The sequence below is a fragment of the Phymastichus coffea genome, unplaced genomic scaffold (assembly GCF_024137745.1).
Source record: "Phymastichus coffea isolate CEN01 unplaced genomic scaffold, Cenicafe_Pcof_1.1 PCOF00031, whole genome shotgun sequence".
Taxonomy (NCBI): Eukaryota; Metazoa; Arthropoda; class Insecta; order Hymenoptera; family Eulophidae; genus Phymastichus; species Phymastichus coffea.
In genome coordinates, this window is record NW_026706842.1 from 188,440 (window position 1) to 211,792 (window position 23,353).

Below are 23,353 nucleotides of genomic sequence, written 5' to 3' on the forward strand. Positions count from 1 at the left end.
TTAAATAATATACATTCATATATACATCTTACTATTTAGCTTATAGTAATATGGTTGAATATCATTGAGCAATTATATGCTCTTTAGGCACATGACAATTTATAATTCACACAAATGACATACACATGCGTACATTTTTACAAAAGTTTGGTAAATTCATATGAAAGTTCATTATAAAATATATAAAATTGAGCACTTTAATGCTTAGTCTTCTGTACCACGTATAATACTTCCTGTAATACATCTCTTCAATGGTTAAAGCTTTTAAATCTCGCACATTGTATACTCTTTTTTTTTTATAAAAATTTAAATTTTGATTTAAAATTTTAAAAATAAGTACGGTACTTTACATTTATAAGACTACATAAGCTTGATTTCTGATATTTGTGAACTTAAAAATTACTAATGAAGTATTGGATCCTACAAAATTACACTCTTTCAGACTTTTCCAGGAATGTTACATCATTTAATATATTGCTTTCATGAGTGATATTGTCTAAAATTATTAATATACAATTCATAAAATCACTCATATCATTGATAACCTTTTTGTAAAATTTAGAAATCTTAATTAAATAGCAGAGTTTTAAATAATAGTTTTAAAACTGTCAATCCTAGTTCAACAAAGAATGATGGGTTAGAATCAAAACATTTGTTCACAATATAGTATATACTGTTCTAGGCTATTATAAACCTGTTCAAAATTCAGAATAAAGTTGATAAATTGAAGCATATCATAAAATTTAATAAACTTTGTGCAAAATCTTTTGTGCAGCACGAATTAATGGACTTAAAGTAATAAGCTCTGCACAATTATCGAGGAAAGGATGTACTAATAACTCATCTGCTGTTGCTCTCTCATCAACTTCAACAGCCAGACACCTTTCCAGAAAGTTTTGAAAGTTTGGACTAAGAGTATCCCAACTCGGTATTTGAGGTTTACCAACAGCTGCTATCAAATATAATGCTCTTAATGGGGTTTCTTTCATATAAGGTGGTTCACCTTCAATCATTTCAATAGCCATAATTCCTAAAGACCAAATATCAACTTTTTTTCCATACTGTTTTCTTGTAACTACTTCAGGAGCCATCCAATAAGGCGTTCCTACCATTGTTTGTCGCTTCTCATCTCCAACAATATTAGCACAAAATCCAAAGTCTGTTACTTTTACAGCTCCATTCATCCCTAATAGAACATTGTCTGATTTAATATCTCTATGAATTATTCCTTTAGAGTGCAAAAAACTTATTGCTTTGAGAACTTCACGACAAACAGCAGCTATTTGAGCTTCTTTCATCACAGTTTCTGTTACAACGTCTGTTAGTGGACCACCTTCTAATAATTCCATTACCACCCATAGATGATCATCGACTAGATATGAGTTTAAAAAGTTTACCAAATTTGGGTGTCTGAAGCCTTTTAAAATTTTGATTTCTGTCAGCATTAATTCTTTTTTAGGCTGTTTTGCTAAATCAATATCCTTAATAGCTACTCTTTGATTATTCGACAAATCTGTAGCTATGAATACTGTGCCAGAAGAACCAGCTCCAACCTCTTTGCTTCTTTCAAATCTTAATTGTGGATCATCAGGTTGACATATATTTCGAAGCTCTTCATAAATTTCTTCGTCACTCATTGAAGGAGCTGAGCTATTGGTTTTTCTTCTAAGTACTGGACTTTCTTCGTGCAAAACCACATTGTTTTCCACTGGTCTACTATTTCCATTGCTGTCTTGCGGTAACTGATCATAATCTTCTATTTGACAGTTGTCAAGATCCTCAAGAATCTCTGTAAATGTTTTCTCTTTGCGCTCCACGAAAGTTCTAGGAGCTGGTTTTGGTGGCTTCTTGATTTTAGGAGGAAGATCAGGTGGTAGCCTATGCAATTGACTATCTGTGGAACTGGCAGATGTTGATCCATCCGAATCTCTAGATGCTTTGCATTTCTTAGCTAAAATTTTATCAATTTCTATGGATTCTTCTTCAATGACATCTTCTGTAACAAAAGGCTTAAATACTTCTTCCTGTGGTGTCGGTTTTTTCTTAATGGAATAATTATAAAATTTAATGGCTTGTAGAGCTGCCGCAGGATGTTCATTCTGTTCAGACTTTGTAATTTGTGTGTTAAGCAGACGAATCCAAGAATCTGGTAAGCCCTCCAATTGACCTGTCTGGGCGTTTTTACTCACATGAAATTGATGAGAAACATTAGTGGGCAAGCCAATCTCTCCCACTGTGTCGTTCGTTTGCGAGCTATGATGTTTCTTTTTGGAGAAAAACTTAACAAGATTCAGACTCATTTTTCACACAAGTAAAAGCTTCACCACGACAAAAGGATCGTAAAAAAATATATACAAAGCAGGCACAATATTTACATATACATGTGCAAGACGTTACCAATACTATTGGCACAGATTAACGGGGATGGAACTCAGGATTCGTTATTTTGCTAAAAGCATCACACCCATCCTTCCAATGAGTTCCTTGCCAAGGTGATGTCGCCGCTTGTTCCTTTACGCCAAGATGCCATTTGCAAACAAGGCTCTCATTGTTTTCTTGCGAGCGCGCACACACATCGACTCAATGGAGTCTCCCGCAGAGAGAGAGAGAGAGAGAGAGAGAGAGGAAGAAAGAGAGATACCTAGAAAGAAATATATACATCATACGCTAATTGAATCATACGCGCGACAAATCATTCTTTAAGGTTAGACGAACGTGAGAAAAATGTAGCAGATGAAAGACAGAGAGGAAGTAAATGTTCTTTTATGTAGTGTTTTAACTCTTACCTTCTATTATAGATGCTCATCGACATCAAGTCTTGAGAGATTTCATACTCTTAACAGCGCACACGATTAAAAGGAAGTAGAAAGAATGCAGCAACAAACTTTTTATAGTGTGCGGGTGTAAAACATGTGTGTGTATGTGTACAATCATGGAACCGAGGACGGACATCGGAATGATGACGAGGGTTAGGTTATAAGCTGTGTCTTTCACGTATGCCAACATGACAGGCATTACGTATATATTCACACACAGACGTTCGTTTCAAGACATTATTTGAATTACGATTGGTTGTTGCGAATGGCTGTACAAAAAAAAACAGAGACCTTATCGTCTTGTTAGAAAATGACTTTTTATCTTTGTTTCCTTGTCAATCTAACCGCTGATATGCTATTATACTTTATCGCACTTCAACAATTAGTTCTAAATTGTGAAATATAATTATTGTTTCCTAGTAGATAATCTAAACTAAATTTATTGTAAATACAAATTCTTGAAATTTCAATTAAATTAAGAAAATATTAATCAATTTAGAATTAAAAAGTATAAGTTGTAATAAAAACATTTTTATTGGAGATATTCCAATTCAATGTAGAATCCATAGGTATATAAAATGAGTGTAAAAAATTCAAGGTAAACTTTCAAAGCACGAAAAATTTTATCTTATTTCGATGGTTGCAATCGATATACATGTCCAAAAGATAAGATTATAGCAATTTAATCCATCTATTTGTTTCTTTTTGCAATGTCCTAATTTTCAAGTGTCTTACGCATTTCAGAGTATTCCACGAAGACACTAAAGCGAGCGTAATCAATTATTTTACAAGTGTGAAACATCATTATTTTATTGTCTTCGACAAATTAATTGCAAGATTCTCAGAAATTGGCATAGCGCAAAACATTTTTATTTTTATTTATAAAAAATATTCAATCTGAATTTTTGGGTTTCAAATAAGATTGTTAAAATCAGAATGCTCTGAAGCGACAGTTGTAACAAGTTTCCATTTGTAAATATGAACAAATTGTAGTATTGTCTTACAAAAAGTTAGATAGTCGATCGTGCAAAGACATTGTCTTGTACAAATAGATATTGTATTATATTAAAAATTACTGCATTGAACATTTCAATCTCAGTTTTACTTTTAAAAATTCGACTATCATTGACACTAAACGTTGTCTCGAATACAATAATATAACCAACGACCGTGCGCGGCATTTTGTACAAAAGAAAAAAAAACACTCTCGACTGCTACTTATGAACTAATACTAGCATCCAGTCTTCTTGGTATGTATAAAAAAAGATAACCTATATTTACAATTCGCACTCATGATCGTTCATGGCTTCCTTTCTTCTGGCATTCCGTTATTGTCAGCTCCTCGTTGGACTTTGCGCTTATCACAATATCATCGATCTGTCGCAGAGCCTTACTCGTCACTTCGACCGTCAAGTCACTTGTACTGAGTTGCTTGAGGTTCGTCACCGATTGAGCTCGGCAAATCGACGTCTCGTTGACTTCGGTGATATTAAGACTGAATCTCTTCAAATTCACACTTGAGGCTGTCGGTAAAACCTCCTTAGAACCGAACTTTTTACTGACTATTGGTCGGTGGTGATGATGGTGATGGTGATCGTCAAGCTCGTCTCGAGAGCAACAGGTTGAGGCGCTACAGTGTTTGCTTTGGCATCGGATCAAGCAGTTTGTGTTTGGACCCACGTGCGGTGCAATCTGCGCCAAATGCCAAAAATCATCAGTGGATTGTACATGTGAGAAGATCGTTTCATAGCAACCTATTGGCTTACCGTGCAGAATTCTGGCTGAATGGTCACGTGCGTTATACCCATTTCGATGAAAAAGGCAGTTATTTCGTCAGTAATTCTCGCGCATACCTGCAAAAGAAAAAAAAAGAAACAATGTATTCTCCGTTCACCGCTATGCGCTGTTGATTTTTTTATGTCCCACTCGGGCATTGTTTTGATGACATACCGTAGCATCGGCGTAAATGATATGGACAGTCGATACGACTTTCTCCCCATTGAGCTGCCATACGTGCAAGTCATGCACATTCATGATATCGGGAAAAGCCGCGAGGAGCTCTTTTTGCAGGGAGTCGATGTTTATGTGATTAGGTATGGTCTGCAGAAGTATCATGCCTGATTCCTTCACTGCGAAACAAAATCTTCATTTTTTCAAGAGCTTTCAATCGAATTGTAATATTTTTTCTTTTTCGGTCAACGTCACACTTACTGTACGGGTAACTGAGAACAAATAGCGAAATAGCCGAGATCATGGCGAATATGGGATCGACGTACTTGGCTATCTGCCTGTCTGTGAAATAGACGACGCAAGACGCGATCATCACCAGAAAACAACCGAGAACGTCACGGCACATCTCGCGCACTCCTTGACTCCTTGGCAATGTGATGGGGCTTCGTCGTGTTTGATCGCTATTGTTACCCTCTTTCGACGTCTGTAAGCTGAGTGTTCTGAAAAGTATCATTCGTTGCAATCGTTTTCAAACCTGGTATTACTTTATTTATGCTATTTAAATTCATTTAGTTAGAATTAAGCAGACGTGAAAAAAGAAAAACAAGTTACAGATAAGTCTCCAGAACTGGTTGTGATGTTCATTGATAATTCGTATTCAACAACAAAAAATAGCTAGCTTTTTAAGTCACGGAAAAGCTGTAGCAGTTTGTTTTCAAGAACTGAATGTGAAAAGATTTTAATAAGACGTATGGCTTTAATTCGATTGACGGAAATTGACTTATAAATTAGTATGAGAATGTTATTGATAAAAATAGTAAAAAAAACTTGGAAATTACTTTGAATTAACAAAGCTGTTCGTTTTCAGGAGGTAACCGGTTATATACAGAGTAGGTATTTCTATACTATTAGTTATGCCAGTCGAGAATGGCTCAGATATATCTACTACATTTAAGCCAGCTATTCGAGCATTTTGTACGAGCATTAGAAACGATTTAATTTTCTAAAAATAACGCTATTTTTTCTTATAATTTGAATTTACTTCCAAAATTTTTTATGGATACAGACTTAAAAAAAAAGAAACTACGTTTCTAATACCACGTTTGAAAAGCATATAATGTAATCTTTCGATAAAGCAATGAAATAAAGACAATGGTCAGGTCTACAATAACAGCAACGATAAAGCGATGACGCTATAAAAATAAAGCTGTGCGATTCCGCTGCATTCGGCGAAAAAAATCAACAGGAAATTATTCATATTTTTTAGGACTAGCAACGAATTATCGGGCCCATTTTTCATTATGAATTGAGCAATGTCGTCTTTTGCTGAAAAACCCGAGGCGAGCTTACCTTTTGAGAACGATCTCGCCGTTCTTCGTGAAGTGCAGAAAGACTCCTTGGTTAAAGGTATAACCGCCGATGAGGAAGTAACAAAAGGCATTGAGCAATATGCCAGAAGCGCCGATCGTCATGATCGGCAGCGGGTGGTGCATTTCGTCCAGGTGATCGATGTGCACCAAAGTTTGAAGCGCCTCGACCATCAGTGAGAAGCAGAACGAGGCGAGAAGCACGCAGCATATCAGCATCGTAACGATGTCGATTCGCGCCCAGCCGAACGTGTTTTTCATGCGCTTCTCCGAGCTCGTTTGCTGCGAATCGAACGGATTGCATTGTAAGCCGATTGGCATCCGTGGTACCAGACCGCTGGCGTACAGACATGCTGGAAAATCGTCTACCTTTGACTTTTTCGCGGTCTGCTGGATGACAGCGCTTTCCTCCGGAGCGTTGGACGATGCTTTCAGCGAGTTCGACGAGCTCTCGCGGCTTTGAGCTTGCTGTCTCTCGTACTGAAAAATCATGGGAAATGTGCTCTTTATCGTAACGCCTCGGCTCGAAATTGCTGCAAACGGTCTGGCACTTGGCTATGGGCTCAAGCTTGAGTTTCAAAAGTTGCGCTGCGTTGCGATTTGCAACAAGGAAGCGAGAGCTTCAATTCATTACGCACGGCAATTGTCTTAACGGCTGTGAAAAATTAATGCGACTCTAAAATAACGCATCGCGCAAAATGAAATCCCGCGAGATACTATGACGTTTTCTAGAAAGATCCGCAGAAAGATTACTGTTACGAGTGCCCACTTGGAAAATTACTTTATAAAATAGAAAGGGCGTAATAACGGGCTAGTCGCGGTTAACAATTCCCTCGGTAGTGAAAGTACGCCGAACGTGAGAAAGAGAGAGAGAGAGAGAGAGAGAGAGAGACGCATACGTGCGAATCGCGAATCATGTCATATTTTTCGATGATGGTTACAAGACTGACAGTCCACTACCGAGCCACGCTAAATGTGCTACATTCTTTTAGCTTTTTAATTAATTTCAAAATGAAAAATGTTTAACGACAAATTGGTGATACACTGTTATTTGAAATTGCTGTAGGCAATATCCTTACGAATAATTTATTATCAGGTTTAGTGCGACATTATTAGCCGATAAAATAAAAGATTTTCTATTCTCATTAGGTCAACCGAGTCGTCGCAATAAGAAAGGTATGTATCGCGCACGAGACGAATTAGAATTGATAAATAAGATTAAAAGTTCCTCGTATTCTTTTTTTCTTTGAGTTCCAATGATCATCAATGGAATCGTTCTCAATTAATCAACTTGCATATGTGTGCCGCGAATCGAAATAGCTTGAGCTGTTCATGTAACAGAATCCGCGGAAGTTGTAACTCACCTTAATCGTGGCAATGCAGCCAACGAGGGCGACGATGTTGCAGAGCATGTGATAAGCGTTCATGAGTAGGGTGAGCGCGTGGGTGACATAACTGGCGATCAGCTCCACGGCGAAAAATGCGATGGTGAAGAAGAGCACGATGTACAGCTGGACCGGTTGCAGCCTCCTAAACCACTCTTTCACGGCCATCTCGCCCGCCTCTTTCTTTCAGCTGCGCCTCTGCTTATGCACACACACGCGCGCGCGCGCGCGCGCACACACGCGCGGAGTTTACCGTTCTTTCGGCCTATCACCGCTCTGCTACCAGCATCTATCTCTTGAGCAGATACCTGCTGCGAACAAAAATACATGTCGTATGCTTAGGTAATTTAGAATTGAATCCGAACTTTGTCCGATCGGTGCGTTTCGCATTTCTTGCGCGCAAAATTTATCTAGCTGAATCCGCGCGTACGTTGGGAATAAATGAGAGCGAGCGCGTGAAACAAATGACGATTACAAGCACTGTCTAGGATGAATCGCGCCCGGCATAGCGTATAATGCAAAAAAAGTCAAGATGACAGCGTATAATATAGCATAGCGTATAATGCAAAGAAATGAAGTCAAGATGAAGCTCTGATTCGAGTGTGATTTGCTTGAGCTTGTGAAATTCAGGTGTATATTAAAGGTGGTGTCGAATCACATCGCAATGCATCGTTTTATTTGCGCGTTTACGATTATTACGATATCAAGAGAAATAAAATTAATCGAATTACCGCTGGGAATCCGAAACGTAAAATATTTAACGACAGGCTAAATCAACTTGTCGGTCGTTGAATATATTATATTCACGAGAAATCCAAATTAAATTACACATGTTAAAAAAATAATGTTCAATTTGCATTACATAAAATTCCTTACGCAACACGTTGAACTATTAGAATTACAGTGTAGCATGGCGTTCAACGGAACATTGACATTGACTTTGGAGGTATTTACATGCGTTGCATTCTCGCAGTCGTTCCATTCACGATTCGCCGATGAGTATTCGTACATGAAACCGTTTTCCAATTAATCTGCCTAATTTAATGATGGGCAACTCTTAAATAGATTTTTAACCGAGTCACTCGCGATTCAATCACAACGTATAATACCGGCGAAAATAAGGTTTTATTTCAATTGTAGACTAAATTTCTCTCGTTCATTTTAATCTACGGACGATCAAGACAGCCAATAAATTTCCGATGTTGATACATGTGGCTAATATACACCGTAGAGTTTTGTAAAATAAATAAAACGTGCAGCGAAATGATAATTCACCAGCGTTTTACACTGCCTACAATCGTCGGCATGAGTGTCAATGGAATCAGTGTCACTTATTCTATTAAGAAGCATTAACGGCCACCATCGCACGGTATATACCATAATTAAACATTATTTATATCTGTCACTAACTCTAATCATTATTCGTCGCTGAAAAGCTCAGCTTTGTAACGCAACGGTCTTCTTGAATCTTTTTCTTTCTTTTTTTATATTGACCGCACGTGTGGACGCGATATAAACCACATATTTCGAAAATACACTGTCCGAAACTACACCAAGCCTCAGCCACGGCGATAATTGCTCAAGCTATACATATCGTATTATTGAGATGAGAACTTTTGCATTGCTGCCGCGGTACAGCAGCTATAGCGCGAAGCCGACGAACGACAAACGACGAGAATGATGAATCCAACGAACCTCGCGTTAAGCATGGCTCGCGTGGACGCCGGCGATGTGATAATATCAATGCGGTTCTGCCGCCGACGGCCTACTGAAACGTACAAACATCGCAAAGTCGAGCGAGCTGAGCGCGCCGCGGCGACCGAACGGTATATATATATATATATATATATATGTACATAACGCGCTTAGATCGCGCTGACTGTTTTTTCGAAAATTTTCGCGCCAGACCAGCCGGACTCGATTCCTACGGCTTCGCTCATTTCAATGGGCGCGGACGCGGACAATCTAGCATGAAGCGCGAACGATCTCAATGCTCTACGAAGATATGTCAATACGCTTTAAATGACGGAAGATTTTGGAAAACGAAGATAAGGGACAAAAGACTCTAGAGCTGTTGAGTCAGTTGTTTTCTTTTGTGCAGCTATATTTTTCCGACTATTCCATTGAACACTACTGACTGAATTGATAAAGTCGCGTATTTACAGCGTTCAAATAAAAAAAAACTCAATAATTTATTAGCGATCGAGCAATTACGTTTTTATACTAGCTTGCATTTGAAATTCGTTGTATTTGCATACATTTAAATATTAATGAATTACGGCATTGTTACCTTGGCTACGCGAAAAATTATCTTAACGACAAAATGAAAAAAAAACATAACATCAACTGCACTTATTGCACCATTATAACAAATTGACCTACGTCTAACAGCAAAACTTAAGCAACAGGAAAATCGATTATGAAATATATAAACATTTAATTCACATTTATATTTCAAAACTTCGGCTTTATTCTCAAACTGTACATTAATATTATTTCCGAACATTTTGAACATAAATTTCAGTCTTCCTTGTATGGTTACAATTAATTTGCCATTACTAATTGATTAGGATCGTTTTGTTCTACATAAATCACGCTTAACGATATAGTCGTATGTGCATATCACGAAGTCGTATCAAATCTGTGCGATAATGACGCAATGCCACTAACGATTGCTATTGTTACGTTTATTGATCAGAGGATTTTTCAAATTCTTTCTTCCTACTCGCTACAATGATATTCGAAAGGATAAGCTATGAAATTGATTTCAAATTACAATATTCTAGAACTTGCATTTCCGTCGAATATTTATAATGTAATCTTTTGGTATTCAACTTTGCAAATTTTTGGTCATTGCTGAATTCATTTGACGGCATATATATTGAGCGTATTTGCTATACATTCCTATGACTGATAAATTCAATATTTTTTTCGAATATGTGTGTACCATTGTGTATACAATACAATTTTTCAAGTTCATTATATACTCTAATATCAAACAGAGATTGAAATAGTAGTGAATGTAGCTTTAAAATCAATTTAGCTATTTTTCAGATGTTCACGACGTATTAAAGCTAAATTCTGAAATTTCCAAATATTCTTTTGCGTAGATTCTAACCGCCGATAAATGAAATATATACAATGCTTCTTGAATCTCAAAAAATCTCATCATGAAAATCAGCATCAAATAAGCTAAAATACGACACTCAGTAAGTAATCGTCAATTGCAATCGAGATGAAATCATGACAAAGCCCATATACGACCATTGGAAAAGGCGTAGATCATCTACCTGACTAAGTGATAGAAAAATAGAAGGAAAGAAGAGTTTCGAGTTGTAATTGCGTGTGGACAGCATAGAAGCGTCGTGGGTCCTTGCACGGGATGACTATCAAAGCACTCGTTACGAGCATCCGGAGCTAGGCACCATTCGTATAATGGGCCCTCATAGCCTCGTACACGATGTACATATACCTATACACTCATTCGTGTTACGTGTGCGTTATTCTCGTGTGAGTATATAGCATTTCGTTTCTAATAAGATTCAATAAAATAAAAAAGCGCTGTGAACGTCAAAGATCATTTGAATTAACGATGAGATTTTTCTTTTTATTTTGATAGGTTGCGGCGATTCGCTATTATTACTTTGATATCCCTATTTATTTTTTTTTTTAATTTTTAACCATTATCGAAAGTTCCAATAAATTTACTATTTTTAGATACTCGCAACAGCTTCTGACGTATTCTTTCTTTCGAAGAAGTTATTTGTATGGAAATAACGAAAAAGCTACTGTAATTTTTGTCGTTCCTCCTCTTTCCTAGAGTATAAAGAAAAGTGAAAATTGGAAGATAATGTTGTTGAAAAGTTTAATGTAGCTACAAGAAAACAGCAGATAATGAAAACATAATATTTTCTTTTTTTTACAAAACTATATAATTAAAATCTATAAATTAAAAGGTTGTATAGGATAAAACTCTTTTTTCTTATTTTTTATATCGATTTTCAAACACACACGAATAAATCGTAAATCATTCGTTGGTCAACATGCGGTAGATTAAAATTATTTTAACACGGAGACATCATATCACTTGTTTTTAGTTGGAGTTGAATGTTTTAGCCGCAAGCAAGCATTAATAAATAATAACCTGTTTTCCTTATGACATTTAACGATCATTGTGAATTGAGTTGTAATTAAATAAAATATATTTTACATTTTTCACTAATTTTACTTCTGACGTATGTGCTTTTAATTGCGATAAGCTATCTTTTAAAATACTTTAATATGTTCATCAAAGAAATAACAACGTTGGGGAATTGTTGTGAGACAATTGAAGAAATGTGTTGTGAACGTGAAAAATAATGCATTGTCAGTGACTTTCACAATGGTCAAGATTAGAAGCGGACAGTTCCTAGTCATGAAAGCAGTCCCCACCAATCAAAGGTACAATAAATCAAGTAATCAGTAGAAACAGATTACGAATGGAAGAAACGATAATCAACAGACCTGCAAGCAGAGGTACACGCAACCCACTCGGTAGCAAATGAAGAAGCACCGCGACCGGAAGAGCGCACTCCTTCGGCGAGACACTATAACCTGGACGATCGATCTGTGTGTGCCGAGCGCTTGATCGGGCGCCGAATAACGAGTCGCGCGTAATCACCTATACACTTATGTACATCCCTCCACGTGCGTATACGCGCGCTATCCTACTGACCGTACACCTTATCACCGCGCTGCCGCTCTCCTCTCGCCGCTCTTCTCTTCGATCTCCGCGATACGGGAATCTGCCTCTAGCGTGGCTAAGCTACTTCGAGCAGATAGCGACCGAATAGAGTTGTCCGTCATTTTTTTCTATTTTAGTCTTGTGCGATGATATTCAACGCAGACATCTTGGCGTTTTTCCGATTGGTCCGCTGATAACGCTCAAAGCTTCATATTTTTAAATGTGTTTCAACTACTGGTCTACGTTTTCCTATATACGAATTCGTTCATTTGTGAAAAATGAAACAATGAAACAATCAGTCAGGGTTTTATGGTTTTATACTTTCGAATGGTTTTGTTCACATTTATTGGGCGGTTTACTCTCTCTTTTTGTTCGTGTTCCTTGCGTCACTGAAAGTTTAAGCTTGGTGGGAAAAGTTATTTCACAAACTAATGATTGATCGGTGTATGAAGAAAGGGAAAAAATGCACGATTGAAAGAGCGTTACTTTGTAGAGGCATAGAAGCTAATCGTATAATTGGTGCACAAGAGATGATTCACGAGTTTTTCTCTTTCTTTCTCAGTATCGCTGCCATTGTTTTATTCAGGAAACATCTTGTTAATATAGTTGAGCTTGTGGACTTCTGGTCATTGTCAACTCAAGTACTATTAGAAATATCAAGAATACGAAAAACTTAAAAGCTCACACACAACTGATAACGCGCGCAGAAGCAATGTCCCCAAAAATGTCCTTATGTTCAATGGAAAGAGCGGCGTTATTCCGTACCATTCGTCAATAAAATCATGGTCATGGTAAATGAGGTCAATGTTAATGAAACGTCTCAATAGTGAAATCCGTATGTATCGTGATTTGCTATACGTGCATGTTGTCTTAACGAAAGAACAGACGATTTCGAAGGTAGCGCGACCACGCATTACGTATGCCACTCGTACGTTAGAACTACTACATATGCTACACTAAACCGTATTCGATTAAACTGTTATAGGCTAATTGATCATGCTGTACTAATTTTCATTTCCAAACAACATTTTTAATATTATTGCAACAAAAGCAAGCATTGTTTAAATATATTCGAAATATTTATTTTATTTATATTGACATTTACAATTATCTTTCATTAATCCTATGATAGCAGTTTATATTTGATCTACTTTATATGCGTGATAAATAAATAATTAAAATACGCTACTATTTTCTTTTTCATATTCCATTTTACGCATGAGCTACCGATGAGAATGATAAGGAAAAGTTTTATTTGTTGTCCTTCCGGATATATTGGAGCAACAGACGTGAACTTAATTTATACGTTATCGGTTAACACGATATGGATGATCTGAATCTCGATAAAACGAAAGGTCCGTGTGCAATGTGCTTTTTCCAGAGACGAACAATCAGGGTAACGTTAGTAAAAATGGAAAATCATGTTCTAGATACTAAAATATCCATTTGATGAACATATCCACGTAACACGTGTGGGTGTGTGACAGTTTAAAGTACCTACGTGCTATGCGCAATAACGACAATTACTAGCGTAATATTCTGAAATACAAATAAATATTATTTTATTTTTTATTTCCACTTGCAATCAAAATTCATAAAGCAATGATGAATATTTTGTCAATATATGAATATTTCTTTTTGAAATTTGGCAAATAAATAAAATTATAGCTTTCATTTCTTGTAACGAGTATAGTTTTTTTCCTAATCAATCATCAAATTCACATTTAGAAGATAAAGTAAACAGCAATCAATGAAATAATTGTTTGTAAACTTGCTAAAGCATAAATATAAAAACGATTTTACTACTAGACTTATTACACACACACACACACACACACACACGCGCACACACACACACACACACACACACACACACGCGCGCGCGCGCGTACAATCACACAGACGAAACGCCTTTACGTAATACCCTGCCTGGAATGTATATATTTATGTACTTCAAAATTAAATTTGCCGCCAAAAATTGAAAATTTATTTCCTTAAATTGCCTACACTGTTGATAGCGTTATCAGCTCAGTTCAAACTGAGGATAGTTGTATTTGCATTTGATATCATGGAGACTACGTTCAGTATGGTCTCTTTCGTCTCATTAGAACGTAATACGTTTAATACCACGATTTGGACATGAAAGATAAACAAAAAGCACACCAGTGACCAAACTAAGTAATCGATTTCGGTTTGTTATTTATATATTCTAGAAGTCAATAAGCGCGCTTTGCACTCAACGTTTATATGCTTCAATCAATCATAGGTTAACATTTATTTCAAATCGACTAATCAGAATCGATAGAGACTTCACTTTTCAAAAATCTCTTTTATTAAAGATTTATGTGTCTATAGAATTTAGATGTGATTCGAAAAAGCGAGAAGAAAATACCAGACGTTATGGTAGTGTGACTTATAGTAAAGGACAAAGGTAACATTTCCTAAAGTATATGGAAGTCGTGAATGTTAGACAAAGATAGGTTATATACGACACTAAAGTTGTATACTCTACACCTATAAACACCGCTCAGTCGCTTCCAGAAAATAATCATAACCTGTTTTTCGTGTCTTGAACCTAGCGATTTTTGCGTAATTTATCATGCCAGTCTGAACTAGCATAGTTTTTGTTTGTTAATTGTTTCCATAAGTTTCATCGCTTTTAAAAGGCATGCCGAAAAACGCCACGCGTGCAGCAGAGCAGACGCCAAAGTTTGTGAATCGAGAACCATCCTTTTTGTCTGCTATATTCTAAAAATTCTCTTGGAGTATACAGATGGAATAGTTGAGAGCTTCAACAAGTAACAATATTGATGTCTCCTGAGAATAACATTACGAAGAATAAACCTCGTGTTTTGTAGCTTTATTCGTAGTAGGTAAACAGCAAACGTAAACAGAGATTTGCAAAGTGCTATTGTTTGAAACATGGATTTTGATACACTACTAAGTGTTGCTCAGAAAAATGAGCAAAGACCAGCTGCCAAAGCATACTATCAAACAAAGTTTGCACCCCCCAAAAAAGAATCCAAGCAATCAAAAGTGCTTTCGAACAATATTAAAAAGTTTTTGGCCAGAAAAGAGGAAGAAGAGCGACAAAAAAATGTAGAAGAGCAAAGAAAAAAAGAGGTTAGTTTATTATCTTATTTTGATATACTTTTTAACTTTATGTAAAATTTATATATACTTTTCTTCAGCATCTCTTAGCCTTACGAGATCAGAAAACACAAAACCGTATCAATAAGCATTTAAAAGTTTGTAAAGCAGCTAACAAAGCTGCTATTGCTGATGCTGTTGATCATGAAAATACAGCAGTTACTCTTGCAGGTTTGTTGATTGGTTTCTTAAACATTTATATAATAGAAAAAATATTACTTTGGACATTCCTTTGACTATTTAAAGAAAAAAAATTTACGTCAAATAAAACTTATTGTAAGTAACCATATTATTACTCTTAATTATATTAAATCTTGCAAAATTATAGAGCAAAGAAACAAGAGAATGCCAAATACTATAAACAAAAACTATCTTAACTCAATTTATTTTTGACAGTGTTTCTCTGGTTTGTCTTCCAGCCTCATCAAGTCTAACGCAACTGAAGAATTTTTGAAGATTACATTATTATATGACCTGATGAGCTGGAAGACAAACCAACGAATCATCAAAAATAAATTAAGTTGTGATAGTTTTTGTTTTTAGTATTTGGGTGTCACTCTCTTATTTCTTTGCTCTATAATTTTGCAAGATTTTATTAAGAGTATATTTTTCTATTATCGTTACAAGATTATTAGCTTATTGTTTTAAATAAATAAAGATTATATTTAGTAAATCAATTTATATAATTATTTAATACATTGTATAAAAATTTTTATTTGTCAACCAATTTTTTATTTTTTTTTTATCATAATAGTTATTTATAAAATAAGTAAATTTAAAAATAATTTTTCTGTTTCCCATAATTCATTACTAATGATTAGTAAATAGTTTTTATTGCACTATTGTACAATTTTTTGTGATCCACAGGTCCAGCACAGTGTGATGAAGATGATTATGGATATGTTTCCCAGGAAGCATCTGCATATTATAATAAATTAATGAGTAAATACAATAGTCTACCTCCTGAAAAACCTTTATTTAGTAAAGATGGAAAAAAGACTGTCAAAGATATAGCTTCTACAAAAGTAAGAGTCATTAGATTCATATAACATTTTACATGACTGTAGTTAAATATTAATAAATTATTTCTTCATAAATACAGGACAGAGTTAAGCAAGCATTGAAACAACAAGAATTAGAAGAATCTCTTCCTCATCGGAGAAAAAGAAAACATAAAGATTTGGAACAAGAGAAAAATGTTAGAGAATCAGAAGATTCAAATGATTATAAAGACAAAGACAAAAGTAAGGATAAAGAAAAAGATTATGATAAAGACAGGGATACAGAGCGAGAAGAAAAACCAAAAATCAAGAAAAAATTTATTCCTCCACCAATGGATTTTACAGCATTACTTAAACTTGCAGAGAAAAAACAGTATGAACCAATCAAAATTGAACCAAAACCTAAGCCAAAAGAGGAGCCTGAAAGGTTGATGACAAAGAGACAAATGAAAGAATATGCAAAAGAAAAAGAATGGCGGGAAAAAAAAGAGCAACGAATGCGAGAACAACAGAATCCAAAATCATTAGAGAACTCATCTGCTGATAGTGGCAAGTTCCTGAAGACTACTTTAACACAATCTGTGACGTCAAATGGCCACAAAATTTCAAGTGATATTGAAAAGACTGCAACTAAAACGCTGCCAAGTATTTCTAAAAAATCAGCTGACAAAATTACAGAAAGAAGTTATAGTACGAATAAACCTGTAAATAAAAGTAATGGGGAACATAGACTACCAGAAAGAGGTCAAAATCTATCTAAGACAGTAGATAGAATCAATACTGCAAATAGATCTATAGAAAAAAGTAATGGTGTGAACAAAAATTCGTTATCAAAAGCATCAACGGCTGAAAAAGATGCTATAGCTGAGGAACGGAGAATACTAGAAGAAGAAAAAAGAAAATTGGAGAAATTACGTCGAACCATTGAAGAAGAAAAGAAGAAATTGATGATCAGCAAGAATAAAAAAATTGATGATAGACAACCTGGCAATTGGACGATACAAAAAACATCTGGAACTAAAATCAGAGATTCAATCAATCAAAATTCGAATTTAAAAAACACTTCGTCCAAACCCATTCCACCAAATAATGTAAAATCGAGGCCTTTCCCACCATCGGATATTAAACCACGACAATTTCCTCCTCCTGACGTAAGATCATCAAAATCAAAAGCTGGTTCTTCGAAATTGAAAGTCAACAAGCGTAAGTTTTATTTTTAGTTAATTCTATGTTTAATAAACACATTAATTATTTTAAATAATCAAATTTACAGGACGTATCTACGATGAAGATGATGAAGAATACGATTCCGAATTAGATGATTTCATTGACGATGGGCCAGAAGATGAAAGTGCAGACTATAGTAAATATATTAGTGAAATATTTGGTTATGATAAGAATAAATATAGACATTTAGATGATGAAGATGATACTGCTATGGAAAGTAACTTTGCTCAACAATTGAGGGAAGAATTTGTTTCAACTAAAATAGGTAAACTAAATATGACTTACATGAATAATATTTTATTTCATCTCTTAATTAAAACTTCTTTTTTAGGAATAATGGAGGATCTCGAAGATATTCGCCAAGAAGCCTTAGAAAAGAAAAAGAAAAAAGAATTTATGAAGAAAAAAATGAAACGATGAATCTAATCGTTGTGTAATCGTTATTAATTTACTTCATGTTAAAAGCTATTTAACAAGTACATGATAAGATTATACATTTTTTTTAATGAAATACTTGTTATTTTTGAGAAACTGTTTATTTTTGTGAATAAATATAAAATAACTACGTGTGATATAAAATATAACTTCATTGTAAAAAATACTTTTGTATAATAACTATCTAATAGTAAAATTACAACTGATGTTTAACTCTAAGTGTAATATTTTTTACTAGTCTTATACTAGTAATATTACAAATTCTAGTAAATTTACAATTCGTTTTATAAAGACTATTTTTGTAAAGATTATGTATTAGACTAGGTTCGTTTTGTGTCCAACTCTGAAACTAGTAATTTTTCGATAGCCTAAATCTTGGCTTTCGTTGTAAAAATACTATCTCGTAATAGTACATTACGATACAAGTGCCGAAAAGTAGATTCTTGTCTCGTGTGGCGTTTACACGCGAGCAAAGCGAAGGTGGAAAGGTACACGAGACGAGAAACTCTTTCCCGAACATGTGCCGTACCGTATTTTTTGATACGACGTGTGGAAAGTGTGATTTTCAACGCACGTTTTATACCGAGCGTGCAGGAAAGATGCACTTTGCGCATGGAGTATCGAAAAAGTATTTCTACACAACACTAGGAAATTTACTAGCTGCTGGCGATTTCACTATTCTCAGAATAGGTCCGTTTCGTGTTCATCTCTCAGAATAGTGATTTTACAAAAGTATGTTTTACAAAGTTGTATTATATTATGTACAAATACAGTCATCAGTACTTTTGAAATCAAAAGATGCCATTGACATGTTGATATATTTTTAAACATATTGTCTTGAGAATTTTTAATGCAGGACTTATAATAGAATCATATTAATTCTATTCAATCACTACTAAATAGGAAATTGTGTATAATATAAGTTTTATATGTAATTATGACAACTTTTCTGTTTTTAAGCATAAAAGAAAAATTTCATTAAGTTTATTGTTAACAATTTAATTAATTATGATAATTATTGAGAATAATTAGTTGGACAATGTACTATTAAGAAAGGTAAAAATCCAAAAAACTTTCATAATAAATGATACACATAAAAACTTGTGTAATATTAAAGTTAAAACATACTGATTTGTTTTGTAAAAGTAATTACATTTTCTTAAACTAAAAAATATATCATTTCATGTCTTTTTATAACATTTGATCCAATTTATTGGATATAACTTAACCGTAATGTGTTACTTTAATTAATTTCTATGAAATAAATTTAATTTTTGGAATGTTATATGTATAAGTTATGGTCATTATGGCTTGTAAATTTTTGCATAGTAAACATTTTATAAATAAAAGTCAACCACAATAAATTTTATATACAAATAAGTAACAAGACATTGTAGATTTCTTTATAAATTATTTATTTAATATTATGATAAAAAGATAAAAATCGATGTACACAGATCAGATACTAATAACTCGATATCAATAGCATTGCCTTAAAAAACCACGTTAATATTGTTATGACGAAGAATAAAAATGTTACTAGGTAGTTTGTTCGTTTTTCGTTAATTAGTTGAGATCCAAGCCGAGATGCCATACCGCTGTGTTGCCGACTATTTCTTTGGGTCATACTTTCTCCTAAAATACACATCAGAGAATGTTTATACTTCACCTAATAATTGATTACTAGATAATAAAACGAAGTATGGTCTACTCGTTGATGAAATCAATAAAAATTATTTATTTTCATATTCATGGCGACTGCTTATTTAAAATTGTTAATCTAATTTTGTTTTAGAAATATATAATTTTTCTTAATTTCATCAAAAAGTCGATCATACATCACTTTATTATCTAATAATCAATTATTACCCGCAGTATGAACGTCTTCCGATGCATATTTTGGGAGAAAATATGCCCCAAAGAAAAAGTCGGCAAAACAGAGGTATGACATCCCCTTAACGTTAAATAGCTAATATTTTTGGTGTGGTTGATTTTTTCATTTAATAAACACAGTTTTTTCTTATTTAAATAGTTGCGTTATTAATAATTATTAAATACTTTTACTTGTATAAGTAAATACTGACTTAATTAAAATGACAAAATAAATTATTTATTCGTAAGAGTAATACTGATATTGAAGAATAAATTGATACTGCTGTTGAAAGCATCCATAAGCTACGGAAAAAGCAACATAGAAAAAAAAATAAAAGTTTCACTGTTGAAAATTCAAGTGAAGATGAAGATTTGTATGTTGATTCTAATTACTAAAAGAAGATGATTTAAAAAAATAGTTTCAAGCTTGAAGCCAGCTGCTTAAGAAGTAATCAAGCACAAAATAAAAAATAAAAAACGAAAAAAACTGTTTAAAGAAGAACAAAGAAAATGTAATAAAATTTTAATAATCTGACATAATATTTTTGTCATAATGAATTTTTATGTATATTAGTAGGGCCAAATCTGATTCTGCATCTCCGTGATTCATTTAGATGATGCGATGGCAATCTCCACTGTCATCGAAAGAAACTGCTGCCTCCAATGATATAGGTCTTCTCTCGCTTCTCTCTCCTCTCTCTCGTCTCTGTCTCTGTCTCTTTCTTCTCTTTCTAATTTTTCTCTTTCCTCTCTACCTATTTTTAATTTATAATTTTTCTCTTCTCTCTATAATCTCTCTCTCTCCTTCTGAATCCCTGCAGCCGTTGTTTAAATCGGCGCTGATACAATACTTGATGTTGTTGTGTCTGTTGGTGATGTTCTCAATATTAATAAACAGTATTCTAATAAACATTCGGATTTTCTCTAAAAATCTATTAATCATGGATCCATGATCTATTTCTTTAAGACTACTTAATAGCTTTTCTAAACTCTGACTATTGCTTAATTTATGTGTAACATAAATTAATTTATAAGTTTATACTTGTCTCAGCACCCCTACGTGCAGCAGCAGGTTGTTCAACGGTTGAGGTCTGCAGTTGCGTCTCCCCAACAATTTCGAAATTTAATATCTAAACTAACAAAATAATTTTACAAAATATTATCTCTCGGAATTTAACAAAATATTATCAAATATTTTTATCTAATTTTGTGATTATCGTATATTTTCTTTACGAGATTCACCAGATACTTCTGATGAAACCAATCCAAGAACGACAGATACTTTTCAAGTCAATCAGCATTCTTCTCGTGTACCTTTTCTTTCAGATAACTATACTCAATGCAACTTAATAAGATGGGGCAATCGCTCATGTTTGCAATAAAGGATCAAAAATCGAAGTAAATGTCAAAGTCTTTGAGGTGCTGACCAAATTTAGCGGCAACAACCTCGACTTTAGGGAGTTCAGTATTTTTATTTTTATTTAGTTTAATTTATTTGTTTAATCCTTTGTTTATTTATTTATTTATTTATCTCAAAGTAGAATATTTCTCTAATTTCTAATATATTCTCTACAGTGTAAAATATTCTTTTCCTCTATTCACAGAGTATTTGAATTATTAAATTACATGTACGTATGTAGATAAATTTGTGTATATATATATATATATATATGTGTGTGTGTGTGCATGTGTGTGTGTGTATTCATCTAATTTAAATTTACTTTCTACATTTTATATTATATAGATATGTCTGCATGCAAGCGCTCAGAACAGAACAGGTGGTTTCTCCTCTAAGCTCGATCCGGGTTTTATTTACGCTCTCTTTCTATTACTTGCGTACTCTGTCGCTATCTCTTTCTAATACATTCGATTTGCGCACTCTATTCGCGTATTCTATTTGTCTCTTTCGACTATGCTTACCACGTGCACTCTACTCGTTCACTCTATCTGTCTCTATCTGTGACGTTTGCCATGCGCACTCTGTTCGCGCATGCTATCTCTCTCTAATATGTTTCTTTTTCGTACTCTAGCTACAGATCGGTGCTTATTTAAGATCGCGGACTCACGTGTTTTTGCCGGGTGTCATGGCGCTCCTTTGTTTAAGTGTCATCCGTGACGCGGTGCTATTTTATATACTAACAATTTATTTATATCGTGTCATACTCTAAAACACTCGCGTTCGCCTTTTCTCTTATATTAATACTCCTCTAGTATCACCGGCTCAAATTTTCCTTGTTTATTTCGCTTTGAATTTATGACTAGAAAGTCAGCACTCTTACCCTTTATTTTGCAAACACTGAATATCTATTCTCAAAAAAATTGGCACAATGATTTAACACTTATGCCCTCGTTCTCTAATTTTATTTTCCGCACCGTACTCAAAACTCACTCAAGCTTTCATGGTAAAAACGCTACGCCTTTGATGCACGATCTGGCACCAAGTCTTCTTTCTCTAAAATTTATTTACTTACTCTTGTTATTAATGGCTCTTCTGACCTGGCACGGTGTAAGCGTGTCCTAATCCGATAACCTATTGGACGCAAGGGCATGGTGACAGCAAGAAATAAAAAGATGGGCCTTCGTTTCTAAATAATTTATTCAATTTAGCGATCAAACCAGAAGTGCCGCGCAGGTACACGTACGCCAGCGCATGCGCACACTGTACACTTTATGTATATGCCAGTTATTCTAATAAATTGTGAAAACATTGCATGTAGTTCACTTACGCAATTGTTTTATTTAATTTTTAACAATAAATAATTTGTATTTAATTTTGTATGTATAGTATTCTTAATTTATTGATTTGAATTTTAGAAAATGGTTAATTTTTAGATATGCTGAATATATCAATCCAGTATCAACCGTTTCATCTGTATAAAGCATAGTGATGACAGTGAAGACGAAGTAGCTTAGAAAAAATAAAAGAAGAGAAAAGTTACTTCAACTAAACTGTTAAATAAATTGGTCAAAGCAAAAGAAAAAAGTAAGTCGTTAAAACAAGCGAATTTAGAAATAAAACTGCAGTTGTCAAATAATTTTTTTAAATAAGTTTCTATCGTCTCTTCAACTCCTACAGATGTCTCCTTAACCCAAAGAATGAACTACGCAAAAACTACAAAAAACGATGTATTATCAACGTTAACAAACAATAACACCTATTTACACCCGTCTTTCAATGATCTTTTAGACTTTCCGATTCAGCTAAATGAAATTATCTTAACTCTCAATCACTGCAAAAATTCGGCTCCTGGTCCAGATGAAATTCCCAATATTATGTTAAAAAATCTTCCTTTAATAACCTTAAAGTATATTAAAAAAAACTACTGATGAATTTTATTCTGCTAGAAAACGTTTTCCCCTATCAACGGAACCTAACTACTATTTTCCAATCTGTAAACACGATAAGAAAAAATCATCTCTAAAAAAC

The 23,353-nt window shown here is 34.2% G+C and overlaps 3 protein-coding genes across 9 annotated transcripts; 1 reads left to right on the forward strand and 2 right to left on the reverse strand.

The window, feature by feature from the left end:
* Nucleotides 1–36: 36 nt before the first annotated feature.
* Nucleotides 37–2,966, reverse strand: LOC131663246 (serine/threonine-protein kinase PAK 1). The gene is made up of 2 exons (XM_058933538.1): nucleotides 2,787–2,966; nucleotides 37–2,641 (listed from the first exon to the last, which is right to left on the reverse strand). The coding sequence occupies exon 2, from the start codon at nucleotides 2,298–2,300 to the stop codon at nucleotides 744–746; it is 1,557 nt and encodes a 518-aa protein (XP_058789521.1). The 5' UTR covers nucleotides 2,301–2,641; nucleotides 2,787–2,966; the 3' UTR covers nucleotides 37–743.
* A 262-nt stretch (nucleotides 2,967–3,228) lies between these two features.
* On the reverse strand, nucleotides 3,229–12,590 carry LOC131663133 (proton-coupled zinc antiporter SLC30A1). Of its 6 annotated transcripts, none has more exons than XM_058933265.1 (8): nucleotides 12,022–12,590; nucleotides 7,498–7,826; nucleotides 6,503–6,613; nucleotides 6,117–6,415; nucleotides 5,028–5,266; nucleotides 4,767–4,945; nucleotides 4,583–4,669; nucleotides 3,229–4,508 (listed from the first exon to the last, which is right to left on the reverse strand). In XM_058933265.1, the coding sequence occupies exons 2-8, from the start codon at nucleotides 7,684–7,686 to the stop codon at nucleotides 4,107–4,109; spliced, it is 1,506 nt and encodes a 501-aa protein (XP_058789248.1). In that variant the 5' UTR covers nucleotides 7,687–7,826; nucleotides 12,022–12,590; the 3' UTR covers nucleotides 3,229–4,106. The 6 variants fall into 6 exon arrangements, with proteins under 6 accessions (XP_058789248.1, XP_058789247.1, XP_058789246.1 ...); XM_058933264.1 differs by having other exon boundaries at nucleotides 7,498–7,829; XM_058933263.1 differs by lacking the exon at nucleotides 12,022–12,590 and adding an exon at nucleotides 9,214–9,277 and having other exon boundaries at nucleotides 7,498–7,829.
* Nucleotides 12,591–14,344: 1,754 nt separating this feature from the next.
* Nucleotides 14,345–19,115, forward strand: LOC131663110 (protein SPT2 homolog). 2 transcript variants are annotated; one of them, XM_058933214.1, is made up of 7 exons: nucleotides 14,345–14,432; nucleotides 14,508–15,364; nucleotides 15,433–15,562; nucleotides 16,259–16,416; nucleotides 16,494–17,595; nucleotides 17,666–17,884; nucleotides 17,951–19,115. In XM_058933214.1, exons 2-7 carry the CDS (start codon nucleotides 15,164–15,166, stop codon nucleotides 18,037–18,039), a joined length of 1,899 nt encoding a protein of 632 aa, XP_058789197.1. In that variant the 5' UTR covers nucleotides 14,345–14,432; nucleotides 14,508–15,163; the 3' UTR covers nucleotides 18,040–19,115. The 2 variants fall into 2 exon arrangements, with proteins under 2 accessions (XP_058789197.1, XP_058789198.1); XM_058933215.1 differs by having other exon boundaries at nucleotides 14,346–14,672; nucleotides 14,890–15,364.
* The last annotated feature ends 4,238 nt before the right edge of the window (nucleotides 19,116–23,353 follow it).